This window comes from Galeopterus variegatus, unplaced genomic scaffold, assembly GCF_000696425.1.
Source record: "Galeopterus variegatus unplaced genomic scaffold, G_variegatus-3.0.2 Scaffold6, whole genome shotgun sequence".
Classification (NCBI taxonomy): Eukaryota; Metazoa; Chordata; class Mammalia; order Dermoptera; family Cynocephalidae; genus Galeopterus; species Galeopterus variegatus.
In genome coordinates, this window is record NW_007726117.1 from 1663876 (window position 1) to 1681045 (window position 17170).

Below are 17170 nucleotides of genomic sequence, written 5' to 3' on the forward strand. Positions count from 1 at the left end.
TTTTTTTTTTTTTTTGTCTGCTTGTGTTATTTCAACCAGCCCATCTTCAAGTTCAGAGGTTTTCTCTTCAACTTCCTCAAGCCTGCTGGTTAACCTCTCTGTTGTGTTTTTTATTTCGCTGAATAGCTTCTTCAGTTCGGCAAGTTCTGCTACATTTTTTTTCAGGGCATTGATTTCCTTATACATTTCTTCTTTCAGGTCCTGTATACTTTTCGTCATTTCATTATGATGCCTAGCTGAGTTTTCTTGTATCTCATTCAGTTTCCTTAGAATTATCACTCAAAATTCCTTGGCAGTCATTTCAAGGGCTTCTTGTTCTATAGGATCTAGAGCTTGAGAGTTATTATCCTTTGGTGGTGTACTTTCTTGACTTTTTATATTTCTGGTATCCTTTCTTTGATGTTTATTCATTGTGGCAGGGGGTTTCACAGTCCACAGGTTTGACACTGTTGACTGACTAAGATGTTGCTGTGGTTGCCAATTTGGTATGGCTACCTCAGTGACTGCTCAGTTGGCCACTAGTGCCGTGTGTGTGTGGTTGCCTCAGGTCTTGGGCCTCTCCGGAGAGCCACCTCTCTGGTCAGCTTGGACTCAGCTGGGCTGCTGGATCACGGGGCAGTATTGCAGGATGTGTGGTCTCTGCTGAGCTTCCACCTCCTATGCTGGACTTCTCCCTGCTCCGTGCGCACTAGGCCGGGCTTGGGATGGAGCTGGGTGGTGGCGGTGAAGCCTACCTGCTGCTGGATCGCACGGCGGCCCGCCCACAGGGTGTGTGGACTCTACGGAGCTTCAATCTCCCCTGCTGGATGTCTCTGTGCTCCGTACGCATTGGGCCAGGCTGGTGGATCGCGCGGCAGCAGTGTGGTCCCTGTGGAGTTCCCGCCTCTCCTGATGGACGTCTCCCTGCTCCGAGCGTACTAGGCCAGGCTGGGAATGGAGCCGGGTGCCTGTGGTGAAGCCTACCTGCTGGATCATGCAGTGGTGGCCCCACAGGGTGTGTGGTTTCTGCGGAGCCTCTGCCTCCCCTGCCGGACGTTTCCCCACTCTGTGTGCACTGGGCTGGGCTGGGAATGGAGCCGGGTGGCAGTGGTGAAGCAGTTTCTTAGGCTTCTCTCACCTGGCTTCTGTCCTGGGACTTCTCTTTTACATTCACAGTCTCCATTCGATGATGTTGACACAGTAGGTGTTCCATTTCCCTCGCTATCCAAATTTCTTGTAAATAATAATATAGCAGTGTTCACTTACTAAGTATCTACTGCTTGGCAGACACTGTGCTGGGATAAACCCTGAGCCCTGCTGCCTTTTAGGAACCTCTGTGAGTGCTACTTCATGTTTAGTTTTTTTCCCCGGATTTTTCATGTTCAGTTTTAATGTAAAGATGCTGTATGTCACCCATTTAATAAATTTTTAAAGAAATTAAGTAAAAGAAGAGGCATTCAGTTCTTTGGTTTTTACCCGGGAGCACAAGTATTTTTCAGGGTGAAGGTATAGAGTTTAGAAAGAAGATAAATTTCTTGCACCTTGTTATTTCTACGTAGGTTTCATTTTACTTTTTTTAACATTTTATTGAAAAAAATTTAAATTTACAAAACTAGAGAAACTAAACAAACCTTGATATATCCAGCTTCAGCAGTTATCAACTCATGGTCAGTCTTCTTTTATCCATAATTCTACCTACTCCTTGCCCTGCACCCGGATATTTTGAAGTATAAGTCCTTGATATGATATCATTTCAATCCTAAGTGTAGCTGGGGACTTTAAAAAAATTATAACTACAGTTTAAATTTCACAGTTAAAAATTTTAGCATTAATTTCTTTTCTGTTTTGTATATAGATAGAGGAGATTTTTTTTTTAGGCGAGTTGGCTCATGCATAAGGGCTGAGAAGTCTCATGGTTGGCCGTCTATAAACTGGATACCTTGGGATGCTGGTAGCATGGTTCAGTCAAAGTCTGAAAATCTTAGAACCAGAGCAGCCAATGGTGTAATTTAGTTAGAGGCCAGAGTCTAATTTCTTAATATTATCATATATCTAGTCAGTGTTTGCTTTGACTAATTGTCTTAAAAATTTAGAAAACCATTTGTTTGAATTAGGAACTAGAATTGGTTAACTATTGTGATTGGGTGATAGGCTTTTTGTTTTATTTGTTTTGGTGGCTGGCTGGTGCGGTGTTTGGCTTTTTAAGCCTCTTTTAGTCTATGGGCTTCCTCCGTCTGTCTCTCTCTTCCCCTCTGTCTCTCAGATATGTGTGTGTGTGTTTTATTTTTATTTTTATTTTTTTTAATTTAATTAATTTATTTTTTTTAAAAGATGACCGGTAAGGGGATCTTAACCCTTGACTTGGTGTTGTCAGCACCACGCTCAGCCAGTGAGCGAACCGGCCATCCCTATATGGGATCCGAACCCAGGGCCTTGGTGTTATCAGCACCGCACTCTCCCGAGTGAGCCACGGGCCGGCCCGTGTGTGTGTGTTTTAAAGAAACTGGTCATTTGTTCTGTAGAGTTTCCCACAATCTGAATTTTGACATTGTTTAACTGTGCTATGACTTTGACATGTTCCTCTGACCCTCATATTTTCTGTCATTTGGATGTCAGAGGTAGTGCTTGATCAGATTCAGCTTCAGTGTTTTTGTTTTTTTTCGGTGGTGCCTGTACTTCCTTCAGGGTGCTTATAAAGTCTGGTTGTCTGGTTGGTTTGCTTTTGTGATTGTGGTGGCCATAGATGGATGATCATTACCTAGATGCGTTAAATCATCATGAGTTCTTGTAAATTTGGCTTTTAGTGTTCATTATTCTCCCTGACCTTTCTGGTTTAGAATAGTTTTGTTCTTCTATTTTTTCTTTTATCCTGGGTTACTCTTTCACAATTTTTTTCTTTTTGTCCGCACCTTAAGTGTTTTTTTTGTACCTTAAGGTTCTGTCTTGGATACCTTTCTTACTCTGCACACTCTGGGTGATTTTTCCCTTAGAGTTCCTAGCGTAGACCTTTTTTTTAAAAAAAAAAAAAAAAAAAAAAAGACCCGTAACGAGATCTTAACCCTTGACTTGGTGTTGTCAGCACCACACTCTCCCAAGGGAGCCACGGACCGGCCCTGTATACACCTTTATTCTAAGCTTCAGAACCCTTGACTTGGTGCAGCACCACACTCTCCAAAGGGAGCCACGGACCGGCCCTGCATACACCTTTATTCTAAGCTTCAGAATCATGAGTCCTAATGCCTCTTTGGAGTCCTGCACTCTGGGCTATTAAGGCATCACATTCTTCTGATTTTCTTCCTACCTCAGTGACTGCTGCATGTCTCTTCCCATTTTTTTTTTTTTCTTGTGGCTCATTGGTACAGGGATTTGAACCTGTGACCTTGGTGTTATAAGGCTGCGCTCTAACCAGTTGAGCTAACCGGCCAGCCATTGCTGCCTGTCTCCTTATCTAACTTCCCCTGAAAGGCAATACAGATTAAAAGCTAAGAGCTCTGGCTCTGGAGCCAGACTACCTAGGTTTGCACACTGTCTGAACTATTTATTAGGTAGGTTTCCTTGGGCCATTTAACTTTTCTATTCCTCACCTCATCTTTAAAATGAAATACCTATTTCAGTGGATTTTATGAGAGAGTTAATATATCTAAAGTACTTAGAACGTTCAGTAACTGTTAGTTATCATGACCATTACTTATCCTTCTACTTTTGGACCTTAAATGTTGATGCTCCTAATACTTTGTCCTTGCTTCTTGCTTTTTCTTTTTTCTCCCTACTTTCTTTCCCCTGTTATCCATTCCCATGTTTTGTTATGTTTTTTCATTTTTTGGCTGCTGACCAGTACAGGGATCCAAACCCCTACCCTTGGTATGTTACAAGACTGTGCTCTAAACAACTGAGCTAACCAGCCAGACCCCATTCCCATGGTTTTAAATACTGTCTTTTATTTATTTATTTATTTGGCAGCTGGCCTGTACAGGGAGAGAACCTTGGACCTTGGTGTTATCAGCACCACGCTCTAACCAACTGTGCTAACCGGCTAGCCCTTTAAATACTGTCTTCATACTAATTCAAAGGTTTAAGCCCAGGTGTTATAGATTAGAAATAGGATCTAGAAGACCTCAGCTGATCTTGTGGGGAGTCCTGAAGATGACTACTCAGACCTGTCTTCAGTTGAGGTTTGAAGGCTGGACCTTTATACCTCAATCTTTATACCACCTTAATATTTGGATGTGGGTCCTTGTGAGAAGGGGGTATATAACCTTGAGTGGGACAACTCTTCAACTAGGCAGTCCCCATAGGTGAGGGCTATCAGCTAGTGGCACTCCCAGCAGCTGAAGTAGTAAGTCCTTTATTCCTAAGGAGGATCTGGGTGGCACATCACAGTATCTGCTACACTTCTGCCATAATGGCTTGGCCATCTACGTAGTTGTTCATTGATTTAGGATTAATTTTTAATTCCTCCTCCATCTCCCCTCACTTCTGTTGAAACATTCTCTACCTTCAGGGTATATATATCTCAAACATTCTTTTCCTCCTAGCCTCTGTCACAATGACATCATTCTGTTACCTCTCCCCTGGCCTCCCACATGGTCTTCTCACCCTCATTTTTGCCCCTTGGCAAGCTCTGCCACACAGCAGAGAAGCATTCCTTTTAAAAATTTTAATCTGATCTGGCCACTCCTCTGTCACTCTTTTAGAGGCTTTCTGTTGTACTAGGATACAATGCCAGCTACTCACTAGGGCCCGCAAGATCTGACTCCTGCCTCTTACTCCAATCTGTCAGATGCTGGTTTCCCCTTTACACTGTGCTTTAGCCACACTGTTTTTTTTTTCATTTTCACAGAAAAAGCCAAGTTGTTTCTCACATCAGGGCCTTAGCTCTTCCCCCTGTTTGGAATGACTTCTGCTTTCACCTTTCATGTTCTTTAGGTCTCAGCTTAAATGTCATCTCTTCAGACCCCACAGAGAGGCAGAAGATTCTTGTCCTCCAGGTCCCTCCCTCCACCCCCATATAATGTTCTTGCTTTTTTCATTAGAGCACTTACCACATTTCTAATGTTAGATGTATTCTGCTTGTTTGGTCTCTGTATTCTCCCTTTAGGATGCAGATAAATTCAGGACAGCCGGTGCCATGTCTGTTTTATTTACCATGGTTAGCACCTAGCACTTTGCATATAGTGGGTACTCCATGTTCAGTAAATGTATGAATGAACTTACTGATTCCCCCATCAAAGCCCAAGGTATAGAAGCTCCCTTACTTTCCTGTCTTGGTAGCACAGCCCAACTTAAACTTGGAACCTGGGAATCAGCTCATACACTTTTTCCTCAGTCCTTTCCATTCTGCCACCATGTTCTGTCCAGTTTAAACTCTCATCATTAAAACCGTTAATAATCTGTTGTCCCAATCTCATTCCCATCAAACACCATCCTAATTGTTTATTCTGTCACAAGATTGATCTTTCTAAAAATGTAATCATGGTCACTTATTTTTCTGTTTAAAAATCTTGAATTGTTTTTCATTGTCCATAGGGTAGAAGTCTGAACTTCCTAGCTTTTTTTTTTTTTTAAGAAGATGACCGGTAAGGGGATCTTAACCCTTGACTTGGTGTTGTCAGCACCACGCTCACCCAACGAGCTAACCGGCCATCCCTATGTGGGATCTGAACCCATGGCCTTGGTGTTATCAGCACCACACACTCCTGAGTGAACCACAGGCTGGCCCTGTACTTCCTAGCTTTGTGTACAGGCCCTGTCTGCCTTTCACCATCCTTTCCTCTCTTATTGCCATCTGTGCCTCCCATTGCACACTTATTATGGCTGTGCTGATCTACTTGGGGGTCGTTCCAAATAATCTGCTGTTCTATGTCTCCATGTCTTTGTCATGTTCTTCACTTTCACCCTGGCAAACTGATACTCAGTCTTTAAAACCTTCCCCAAAGTTAATCACTCTCATCTGTGCTAATTTAATACCTGGTACATGTCACTACTGCATACAGCACACTATTGTAATTATTTATTTGCCTGGTATGCCTTCCTAGACTGAATTCCCTGTGGTCACATGTGTCTAATTGCCTTGTGTGCCCGCTGCTTAACGTGGGATCTCACATATAGAAGATGCTTAGTAAAGCTAAATGAAATCTAGTACAACTCACTCATTTATAGATTAGGAAAATGAGGCTCAGAGTGGCAACTGACTTGTCAAAGATCATCCATTAATTTGGTTAAAAAGTAGTCATTAGTAGTGTTGTTATCATGTATATTGTACTTATCTACCTATTTCATTTTGGTTTTTGTTTCTGTGAACAAGTTTACTGTAAATGAAACTTTGAGCTTAGGAGTCAAACCCAGTTTTGACTGGATTACTGACACATATGACCTTGAGAAACCTGGTTATCCTCTTCAAGCTTCAGTTTCCTCAGCTATGCAACAGTAATAATAATACTGTTGTTCTTTCTAATATTAGTGCAAAGAGTAAATGAGGTATTCTTAGTAAAGGGTTTAGAACAATGCCTGGTACAGAGTAAGCAGTAAACGTAGTCATTATTGTTATTAGCAGCATCTATTGTAGTTTATTGCCACATGCATCCTGGAAAGGCATGAGATCTAATCGTCATTACAAGCTGGTTCTGGTTCTCTTATAGGCAAACTGACTGATAGAACTGCAAGCATTTTCCAAGGCAACCAAATGAAATTGAAGCTGGTCAAAATCCAAAAAGCTAAAATCTCTACAGCTGCATTCATAAAAGCCTTCTGCCATCATAAGCTCATTGAGCTGGATGCTACTGCAGTGCATGCTGACCTCCCAATCCCAGACATCATAAGTGGACTCTGCCGCAATAGCTGGATCCAACAAAACCTCCGGTGTCTCCTGTTAGACTCAACAAGCATCCCTCAACATTCAAGACTATTCTTTAGTCAGCTCACTGGTCTCCGCATTTTAAGTGTTTTCAATGTTTGTTTTCATAGTGAAGACCTGGCCAATGTTTCTCAGTTACCAAGTCTGGAAAGCTTGGATATCTCCAATACTCTGGTCACTAACATCTCTGCACTCCTTAACTGTAAGGATAGACTCAAGTCTCTCACAATGCACTATCTGAAATGCCTGACAATGACCAAACCACAAATACTTAAAGTCATTAGAGAACTTAAATGTCTGCTTCACCTTGATATTTCTGATCACAGGCAACTCAAATCAGACCTAGCTTTTCATTTGCTACAGCAGAAGGATATCCTGCCTAATATTGTGTCACTGGATATTTCTGGGGGCAGTTGCATTACTGATGGAGCTGTAGAACTGTTTATACAGCAGCGGCCTGCAGTGCAATTTGTGGGACTATTGGCTACGGATGCTGGTTATTCTGACTTCTTTACTACAAAGCAAGGCTTGAGGGTTTGTTCTTATCTGAAATGTTTTGTTTCATTTTTCCCGGAACATTATTAAGCTCTTGCTGTACACCCGAATCTGTACTAGGAGGCAGGGTTATAAAGACAGATAAAAAATCCTTAAGGTGCTTAATTAGTAATCAATAATTAATAATTATTGTGCACCTACTATGTGGTAGGTCATGGGAATAAAAGATTGAAATACAGTCCCAGCCTCCACGTCTTCTAGTCTAGTTTGATAATGATCAATTCACGGCCATTTATACATTACTTCCTATGTGCCAGGTGCCATGCTGTGCATGTTTTCTCCTTTTAAGCCTTCCATTTTATGGATAAAGAAATTGAAGGTCAGGAAGGTTTAGCTACTTACCACAATAATGGAACTAACTATTAAATGGCAGAGCTGAGACCTGTACGCAAGTCTTTGTGACACTAAAACTTGCACCTCTATTAAGAACTTAATATAATTGATAAGGCAGGTAATCAGCCTGGCTAACATTGTTGGCCAACTTATGACAAAAAGCGATTTTAAAAAGGGCACTTAAGAAAAAACTTGTAGGCATTGCTGGAATAAGTTTATAGCTTCTTATGGTGTTACTTTTGAAAGCAATATATATTTAAATATATATATATATTCAGGAATATTTCTTTTTTAAAACAGTGGTTCTTTACCTCAGTTGTACATTGTAATCACTTCAGAAGCTTTAAAATATGAGGGTAGGGGCTGGCTGGTTAGGTCAGTTGGTTAACACCAAGGTCACAGGCTCAGATCTCTTTACTGGCCAGCCGCCAAAATGAAACAAACAAAAATAAAAATACAAGGGTACTTCAAACATGGAAAGATTCATATTATCTTTAGTTTGTTATGTTTTGTTGGCAGCTGGCCAGTACAGGGATTGAACCCTGGATCTTGGTGTTATCAGCACCACCTCTAACCAACTGAGCTAACTGGCTAGAACTTTTGTGGGTTTTTTTTTTTTTTTTTTTTTTTTTGACGGGTAAGGGGATCGCAACCCTCGGTGTGGTGTCGTCTGCACCACGCTCAGCCAGTAAGCGCACCGGCCACCCCTATATAGGATCCGAACCCGCGGCCTCGGCGCTCCCAGTGCTGCTGTGCCAGCACCGCACTCTCCCGAGTGAGCCACAGGGTCGGCCCTGTGTTATTTTTTAATTCCATTTTCCACAACTGTTTTGAAGTACCCCTAGAGATTCTGATTTAGTTGGCCTGGGCTCCCAGGTGATACTTATGTGCAGCCAAGTTTCAGACTTAACTGCTTAAAAGAACCTTTTTTTTTTTAAATCAACTACAATGTATATTGAGAAGTTAAAAATAATAAAATAAGCCCCCCTTTTTTTATAATCATGCCTCCTATATAGTTCTTCCTAGGGGAAGATAGTGAAGTGATTTGCAGAGTCATCTGTTGTGGTCACATTTTATTCTTTTGATTTGAAAATAGCAATTTTTGTATCATAAAGTCCTTTTAATTTTCTGGTATCTCTAATGGAGGTGGAAGCCATTAGTTATATCATTAGGCTTGAAATAGAGACATAATCTGAACTTGTGGATTTAATATGTATAGTAGGGAGAATTATCTACCAGGAGTGTACAGCTAGGCCTGTTTCAGATTAACAGCATTTAATGTCACAGTGATTAAAAGACCACAGTGATTAAAAAAAGATTTTAGCATATAAACTGTTGGTATATACATTAATGTGGGACAAGTGCTAGAATATCCTGTAGGGGCATTAACATTAAGCATGTAGCCGAGATACTATCAAAGCAGGTACACCAAAATAAAATGAGAAGTTTCCTTTCAGTAAACTTATCTGGTATATTTGTAAGTTTAATTCATTTAAAAATTTTTAAATTATACATTTTATACAGCTTTAGATACTGTGAGGAGAGGGAAAATCATAATCTTCCCAGTATTAAGAACTTCTAAAGATCTTCATCCAGCCCCACATAGAGTGTAAGGTATGGTAAGTTTAAAAGTTGTGTTTTAGAAAACATTTTTTTCTGGCATCTGGCTAGTACAGGGATTGAACCATGGACCTTGGTGTTAGCACCATGCCATAACCAACTGAGCTAACTTGCTATCCCTAGAAAACATTTTGTTTAATATAAAAAATACATTTCAAATCAGATGCAAAATATACTAGGTATTTTTTTTTTTAAAGATGACCGGTAAGGGGATCTCAACCCTTGGCTTGGTGTTGTCAGCACCACGGTGAGCCAGTGAGCAAACCGGCCATCCCTATATAGGATCCGAACCCGCGGCCTTGGTGTTATTAGCACCGCACTCTACCGAGTGAGCCACGGGCCGGCCCATACTAGGTATTTTTGTCATTTGGGTAGATCAAAAATTTTGCTTAGGTTATGATGGATAAAATTAAATGTTAGTGAAAACCTTAAAACACGACAAATACATGTCATTCTTGAACTCAAAATACAAATGGACAACAGGGGATTTAATGCTGTGAAAATGAGTGGAAAGGATACCATCAGTAATAAAAACCATGTTCATTAGCTAGGAAATTCTTGATCCACTGAGGGAGTGGAGCAAGAGTCCCCCTTAGGATTATATGGTAGCAGTGGCATCTGCAGGAAACCAAGGAGAGAAGGCATGATACAGAAGCTGTCCAGTTGTCTGCCTGGTCTCGCTGTGGCTCACCGTTTGCTTCTCTTTCAGCTCTAACATCTGGATGATCACCAGACTTTATGATTTTAGAACATATCCACTGTTTAGATTCTTAATGGCTGGGCCGGCCCTGTGGTGCACTGCTACAGTGCGCCACTTGGGAGTGCGGTGGCGCTCCCGCTGAGGGTTCGGCTCCCGCCGAGGGTTCGGATCCCACATACAGACTGGCTGAGCGAGGTGCGGCCGCAACACCGAGGGTTGCGATCCCGTTGCCTTTGCCGGTCCCGGTCCGGTACGGGCGCGACACTGACGGTTGCGATCCGTTGCCGGACACGAAAAAAGACAAAAAGGAAAAGAAAAAAAAGATTCTTAATGGCATGTAGGTTCTCGTCCAATTGATCTCTGTATAGTATTTTAAATTTTTACGTTGAAATAATTTTTAAGCTGCAGATTACTAATTTTAAACATTTTGCCTCATTTGTTTTTATATCCTCTTTTTACACACACTGTATTAGTCTGTTTTCTGTTGCTTATAACCAAATACTTGAAACTGGGTAATTTATAAAGAAATGAAATTTATTTCTTACAGTTTTAGAGGCTGGGAAGTCCACAGTCCCGGGAACACATCTGGTGAGGGCCTTCTTTTTAGTGGTGACTCTCTAGAGTCCCGTGGAAATACAGGCCATCATATGGTAAGGATGGCATGAGCAGGAGAGATAACTTTTCTAACTTCTTGTCCTTATAAAGCAATCAGAACTGTGCCCATGACAACCCATAAAACCATGAACCCATTACTGCATGAATGGATTAATCCATTCATGATGGCACAGTTCCCGGTGATCTGATAAACTCTTAAAGGCCTCACCTTCCACCACCATATCGGAGGTTAGTTCCAACATGAGCTTGGGGGACATTCAAATCACAGCTTACACATTGGTTTTTTTTTTTTTCTGAGCCATTTGAGAGTAGGTTGTATATCATGCCCCTTTATGCCCTAATATCTGAATTTATCCACTGTTTAGATTCTTAATGGTGTGTAGGTAACACACCACTGTGCAGTTACTCATATTTCAGAAAATTTAACGTTGATACAGATACAATACTTTTTAAAATTTTTTTATTTTTTGGCAGCTGGCCAGTGAAGGGATCAGAACCCTGGATGTTGGTGTTGTAACACCATGCTTAATCAACTGAGCTAACAGGCCAGCCATGATGCAGTGCTTTTAGATAATCTATTATATATTCCAATGTTTATTGTCCCTGTAATTCCTTTATAAAATATTTTCCTTTTAGTCCAGGATCATATATTGCATTCAGTTGTCCTATCTTTTTATAATTTAATCTGAAAGAGTTCCTTAGTCTTTATCTGTCCTTAATGATGTGGGTATTTTTGAATAATACAGGTCAGCTTTGTTTTGTTAGCTTTTTTTGAAGAATGTTCTTCATTTTGGGTTTATCTAATGTTTCCTGAAAATTGAATTCAGGTTCTTCATCCTTGGCTGGAATACCATGTAAGGGGTGTTATATCCTTCTCAGGGTATTACATCCAGAGGCACACAATAACCTTCAATAGTTTTGATCACATGGTCAATTTATTGTCCAGTTTCTCCACTATATGGGTAATATTTTTCCCTTGCAATTAATAAGCAATATATGTTATATAAGATACTTGAAGACTATGCAAATATCTTGTTCCTCATCAAACTTTTTGATATACATTTAGCATCCATTGATGATTTTTTTTTTTTTTTGGACACTGGCTGGTATGGTATTGATGATTCTTACCTGAACCAATTTTTACTGCCATTATTGCAGAATAGCTGATTTTTTCTAACTCTAGCACTCTTTTCTGCCTTTTTCAGTTGGCATTCTACCGTAGGAAGAGCCCTCCCTTCTGCACCTGTTTAACCTGTCCTCATTGGTTCCTATCGTTTTCAGTGGTTTATAATCATTAGTGTCCTTGATTATTTTGGTGGTCAAATTGTTACAGATTGGCCAGTGAGAGCTCCTTTAAACTGGCTCCTGTGTCATTTTTTACTACTACTTCTTATTTTGTTAGCACTTCCTTACTTTGTGGCACAGTAAGATAGTCTAGGCTTTCTACCTTCCCTGCCCTCGCCTTGGAAAGAGTTGTTTCTCCCAAGAGCCATTGTTTCTTTTTGTGGGAAACGAAGATCAGAGTACTAGGTAGGCACATTGCTATTGGAGCATCTTTGTTTCTAAGTCCCTTTCAGCAAATAGAGGTAGGAAACTAAAAATGATATCTCCAAATGTCCATCCTCATACCATTTTTCTTTGTCTTTCCCCATTCTGAAGTTGTTTCTTCCTCTTAGAAGAACCTTGGTTCCCAACATGAGTGCACTCACCCAGTCCTCCAATACATATAAAATAGTTTCAGAATTGCATACTTATACTATTAAGAACAAAAACCTACTAAAATAAGTGGAAAATTTGTTTGCAGTTCCTTTTTTTTCCTTCTAGCTCAAGAGTATAGGTAGTCAAAGTACTAAGCAGATATGCTGATGTTTTCTTATTTCCTCTTTGTCATGTAAAAGGTAGCATAGCGTATTACTAGGGTACTTCAAAAAGTTCATGGAAAAGTAGAGCTAAAAGAATACAAATTTTTCCATGAACTTTTTGAAGTACCTCTACTCTTTCACACTTTGCTTTTTTTCCCCCTTTAATTTAGTTTTTTTATTTTAACATTTACTTGTACATATTTGTGGGGTACAGTATGTTGTTTGAATATATGCATATACTGCACAATAATTCACTTAGTGTAAATAGCATAGTTTTGTACCTATTTGTCTACCGCTTCTACTTCATCCCCTCCTGGCCTCTGGTAACCATTATTCTACTCTACTTTTATGAGAATCTCTTAACCTCTTTTTAAAGATTCTACATATGAGTGAGATCAAGCAGTATGTTTTTTGTAGTCTTGTCCAAAATAGCATAGCCCACTGCCATTGTGTGTAGTAGTTCCCCTGTTTTCCAGAACTTTCATAGTTTTAGGTCTTAAGGGTAGGTCTTTAATCCATTTTGTGTTGATTATTGTGTATGGTGAGAGACAGGAGTCTAGTTTCAGTCTTCGGCCTGTGGGTATCTGGTTTTCCCAGCACCATTTCTTGAAGAGGCTGTCCTTTCCCCAGGTATATTTTTGGCACCGTTGTCAAAAATCAGTTAACTCTAAGTGCATAGGTTTATTTCTGGGCTCTCTGTTCTGTTCCGTTGATCTGTTTGTCTGTTTTTGATTATTTTTATGCCAGTACAATGCTGTTTTGGTTACTATAGCTTTGTAGTATATTTGAAGTCAGGAAGTGTGATGCCTCCAGCTTTGTTCTTTTTGATCAAGATTGCTTTAGCTATAATAGGGTCTTTTGTGGTTCCAGACAAACTTTAAGATAGTTTTTTCTATTTCTGTGAAGAATGTTGTTGGTATTTTGATAGGGATTGCATTGAATGTGTAGATTGCTTTGGGTAACATGGACATTTTGATGATGTTAATTCTTCCAACCCATGACGAACGTGGAGTATGTTTCCATTTATTTGTGTTCTCTTCAATTTCTTTCACTATTATTTTATACTTTTCATTGTAGAGGTCTTTCACCTCCTTGGTTAAATTTCCTCCTAGGTACTTCATTTTTTTGGTAGTTATTATGAATGGGATTACTTTCCTGATTTCTTCTTACAATTTTGTTATTGGCATATAGGAAGACTATTCATTTTTGTGTGTTGATTTTGTATCCTGCCCCTATACTGAATTCATTTATTAGTTCTAGTAATTTTTTGCTGGAGTCTTTAGGGTTTTCTGTCTGCATGACCCTGTCATCTGCAAATAGGGATGGTTTGACTTCCTCCTTTCTGATTTGGATGCCCTTTATTGCTTTCTCTTGCCTTATCGTGCTGGCTAGAATTTCAGTACTATGTTAAATAAGAGTGGGGAAAGTGGGCATCCTTGCCTTGTTCTAGATCTTGGAGGAAAAGCCTCCAGTTTCTGTCCATTCAAAAACTGTGGGTTTGTCATATGTGGTTTTTATCGTATTGAGGTACATTCCTTCTATACCTTATTTGTTGAGTGTTTTTATCGTGAATGGGTGTTGGATTTTATCAAGTGCTTTTTCTGCATCTACTGAATAGATCATATGGGGTTTTTTTTCCTTTATTTTGTTGTGATGTATCACATTTATTGATTTGCCTGTGTTGCACCATGTTTGCAACCCTGGGATGAATCCCTCTTGATCATGGTAAATGATTTTTTTTTTTTGTCCTTTTTGAGACCGGCCACACGGTGCTCAGCCAGTGAGCGCTGTGAGTGCACCGGTCATCCCTATATAGGATCCGAACCCGCGGCGGGAGCGCTGCTGTGCTCCCAGCGCCGCACTCTCCCGAGTGCGCCACGGGCTCGGCCCATGGTAAATGATCTTAATGTGTTGTTGGATTAGGTTTGCTAGTATTTTGTTGAGGAACTTTGTATCTGTGCTCATTGGAGATACTAGTCGGTAGTTTTTTTGTTGTGTCTTTTTCTGGTTTTGGTATGAGAGTAATGCTGGCCTTATAAAATGAGTTTGGAAGTATTCCCTCTTCCTTAATTTTCTGGATGAATTTGAGAAGAATTGGCATAAGTTCTTTAAATGTTTGGCAGAATTCAGCCATGAAGCAATCTGGTCCTGGATTTTTCCTTGTTGGGAGTCTTTTTATTGGTGCTTCAATCTCATTACTCATTCTTGGTTTGTTTAGGTTTCCTAGTTCTTCATGGTTCAACCTTGGTAAGTTGTATGTGTCCAGGAATTTTTTGATTTCTTTGAGGTTTTCCAGTTTGTTAGCATATAGTTGGTCATAGTAGTCTCTTATGGTCCTTTGTATTTCTGTGATATCAGTTGTATTGTCTTCATTTTCATTTCTTTTTTTTTTTTTTTTTTTTTTTTTTTTTTTCCGTGTCCGGCAACGGATCCACTGTTTATTTCTCTGCTACCCTTCACAGCAAATCTTCTCAAAAAAGTTGCCTAAATTATGTGTTTTCCCTTCCATACATTTCATTTTTCCTCAAACTACTCCAGAAAGGTTTCTGTCCCCACCATTCCACTGAAACTGCAGCTGTCTAGGTCACCAGTGATTTCATGTTACCAATACAAGTGGTCACCTCTTGTCCCTCTCTTACTCAGCCTCCTAACGTTGGACATAGCTGATTTTTCTCCATATCAAGAAACCTTTGGTTCTCTTGGTTTCTAGGTCAGTACATGTTTCTAGTTTTCTTCCTATCTTACTGATTGTTGCTTTTGTTCCCTTTTGTTTCGTATAACTTCGTATAATGTATGCTATACGTATCCAGTGCGCCACTGGGCCGGCCCTTCATTTTCATTTCTGATTGAGCCCTCTTTTTTTTCATTAGTCTAGCTAAAGATTTATCAATTTCATTTATCTTTTTGAAAAACCAACTCTTTGTTTCATCAATCTTTTGTATTGTTTTTTAATCTCTAATTCATTTATTTCTGCTCTGATCTTTGTTATTTCTCTCATTCTCTTGATTTTGGATTTGGTTTGTTCTTGTTTTTCTAGTTCCTTGAGGTGTAACAATAGATTATTTTATGTCTTCTTTTTTTTTTTTTTTTTTTTTTTAAAAGATGACCGGTAAGGGGATCTCAACCCTTGGCTTGGTGTTGTCAGCACCACGCTCAGCCAGTGAGCAAACCGGCCATCCCTATATGGGATCCGAACCCGCGGCCTTGGTGTTATCAGCACCGCACTCTACCGAGTGAGCCACGGGCCGGCCCGTATGTCTTCTTTTTTGATGTAGGCATTTATTGCTCTAAACTTCCCTCTTAGAACTGTTTTTGCTGTATCCCATAGGTTCTGGTATGTTATATTTTGTTTTCATTTTCATTTGTCTGTGGTCATTTAAAAATTTCCTTTTTGATTTCTTTGACCTATTCATTGTGTAGGAGCATGTTGTTTAATTTCCATGTATTTGTACAGTTTCCAATGTCCCTTTTCTTGTCGATTTCTGGTTTTATTCTGTTGTGGTCAGACAAGATGGTTGATATGATTTCAGTTTTTTGGAATTTGTTGAGACTTGTTTTGTGACCTAACATATGGTCTGTTCTAGAAAATGTTCCATGTGCTGCTGAGAAAAGTACGTATTCTGCAGCTGTTGGATGAAATGTTCTATAAATGTCTTTTTGGTCCAATGGCCATATTAGTAGAGATTAATTCTGAGGTTTCCTGGTTAATTTTCTGTCTGAATGGATGATCTGTCCTTTGCTGAAAGTCGAATATTAAGGTCCCAAACTATTATTGTGTTGTAGTCTTATCTCTCTGCTAGGTCTAACAATATTGTTTTATATATTTGGGTGCTCAGGTTTTGGGTGCATACATATTTAGGATTATTATATCCTTTTGTTGAATTGATCCATTCATCATTATATAATGTCCTTTATCTTTTTACTTTCCTTGGCTTGAAGTCTGTTTTATCTGAAATAAATATAGCTATTTCTGCTCTTTTTTGATTTCTGTTTGCATGAAATACATTTTTCCATCCCTTCACTTTCGGTTGATATGTTCTTTATAGGTGAAGTGAATTTCTTTTTAGGCAGCATATTGTTGGTTCTTGTTTTATAATCCATCGGGCTACTCTGTCTTTTAAGTGGGGCATTTAATCCATTTACATGTTTATTATTGATATATAGGGGCTTGTTACTGCCATTTTGTTACTCTTTTTCTGGTTGTTTTGTAGGTCCTTTTTTCCTGTCTTAACTGTATTCTTTTGCGGTTAAGTGGTTTTCTCTAGCAGTGTATTTTTATTTCTTGCTATTTATTTTTGGTATGTCTCTTAGAAGCTTTTGTGTTATTGTTACCATGAGGCCTACAAAAAACATTTTATAGTTATAACAGAAAAAACTAACAACAATTTAAATTTGATATCTAAGAAAAAAAACAGTGCCGACTCTGTTTTGACGTCATTTCTCCCCCACTTTTTGACATTTTGTTGTTTCAGGTTACATCTTTTAATATTGCCTATCACTCGCTGGGAGCTCTGAGGCCGCGGGTTTGAATCCTATATAGGGATGGGCCGGTGCGCTCACTGGCTGAGCGTGGTGCAGGTGACACCACACCAAGGGTTGCGATCCCCTTACCAGTCACAGGAAAAAAAAAAAAAAAAAAAAAAAAAAAAAAAA

General features: G+C 39.6%; 1 protein-coding gene across 1 annotated transcript in view; it reads left to right on the plus strand.

The window, feature by feature from the left end:
* The window catches only part of ZYG11A (zyg-11 family member A, cell cycle regulator), a 64392-nt gene that overhangs the window by 23302 nt on the left and 23920 nt on the right, over positions 1-17170 (plus strand). Inside the window, exon 3 of the mRNA XM_008580784.1 lies at positions 6618-7366. Coding sequence (XP_008579006.1) covers positions 6618-7366 — 749 coding nt within the window. The remainder of the gene's footprint in view (positions 1-6617; positions 7367-17170) is intronic.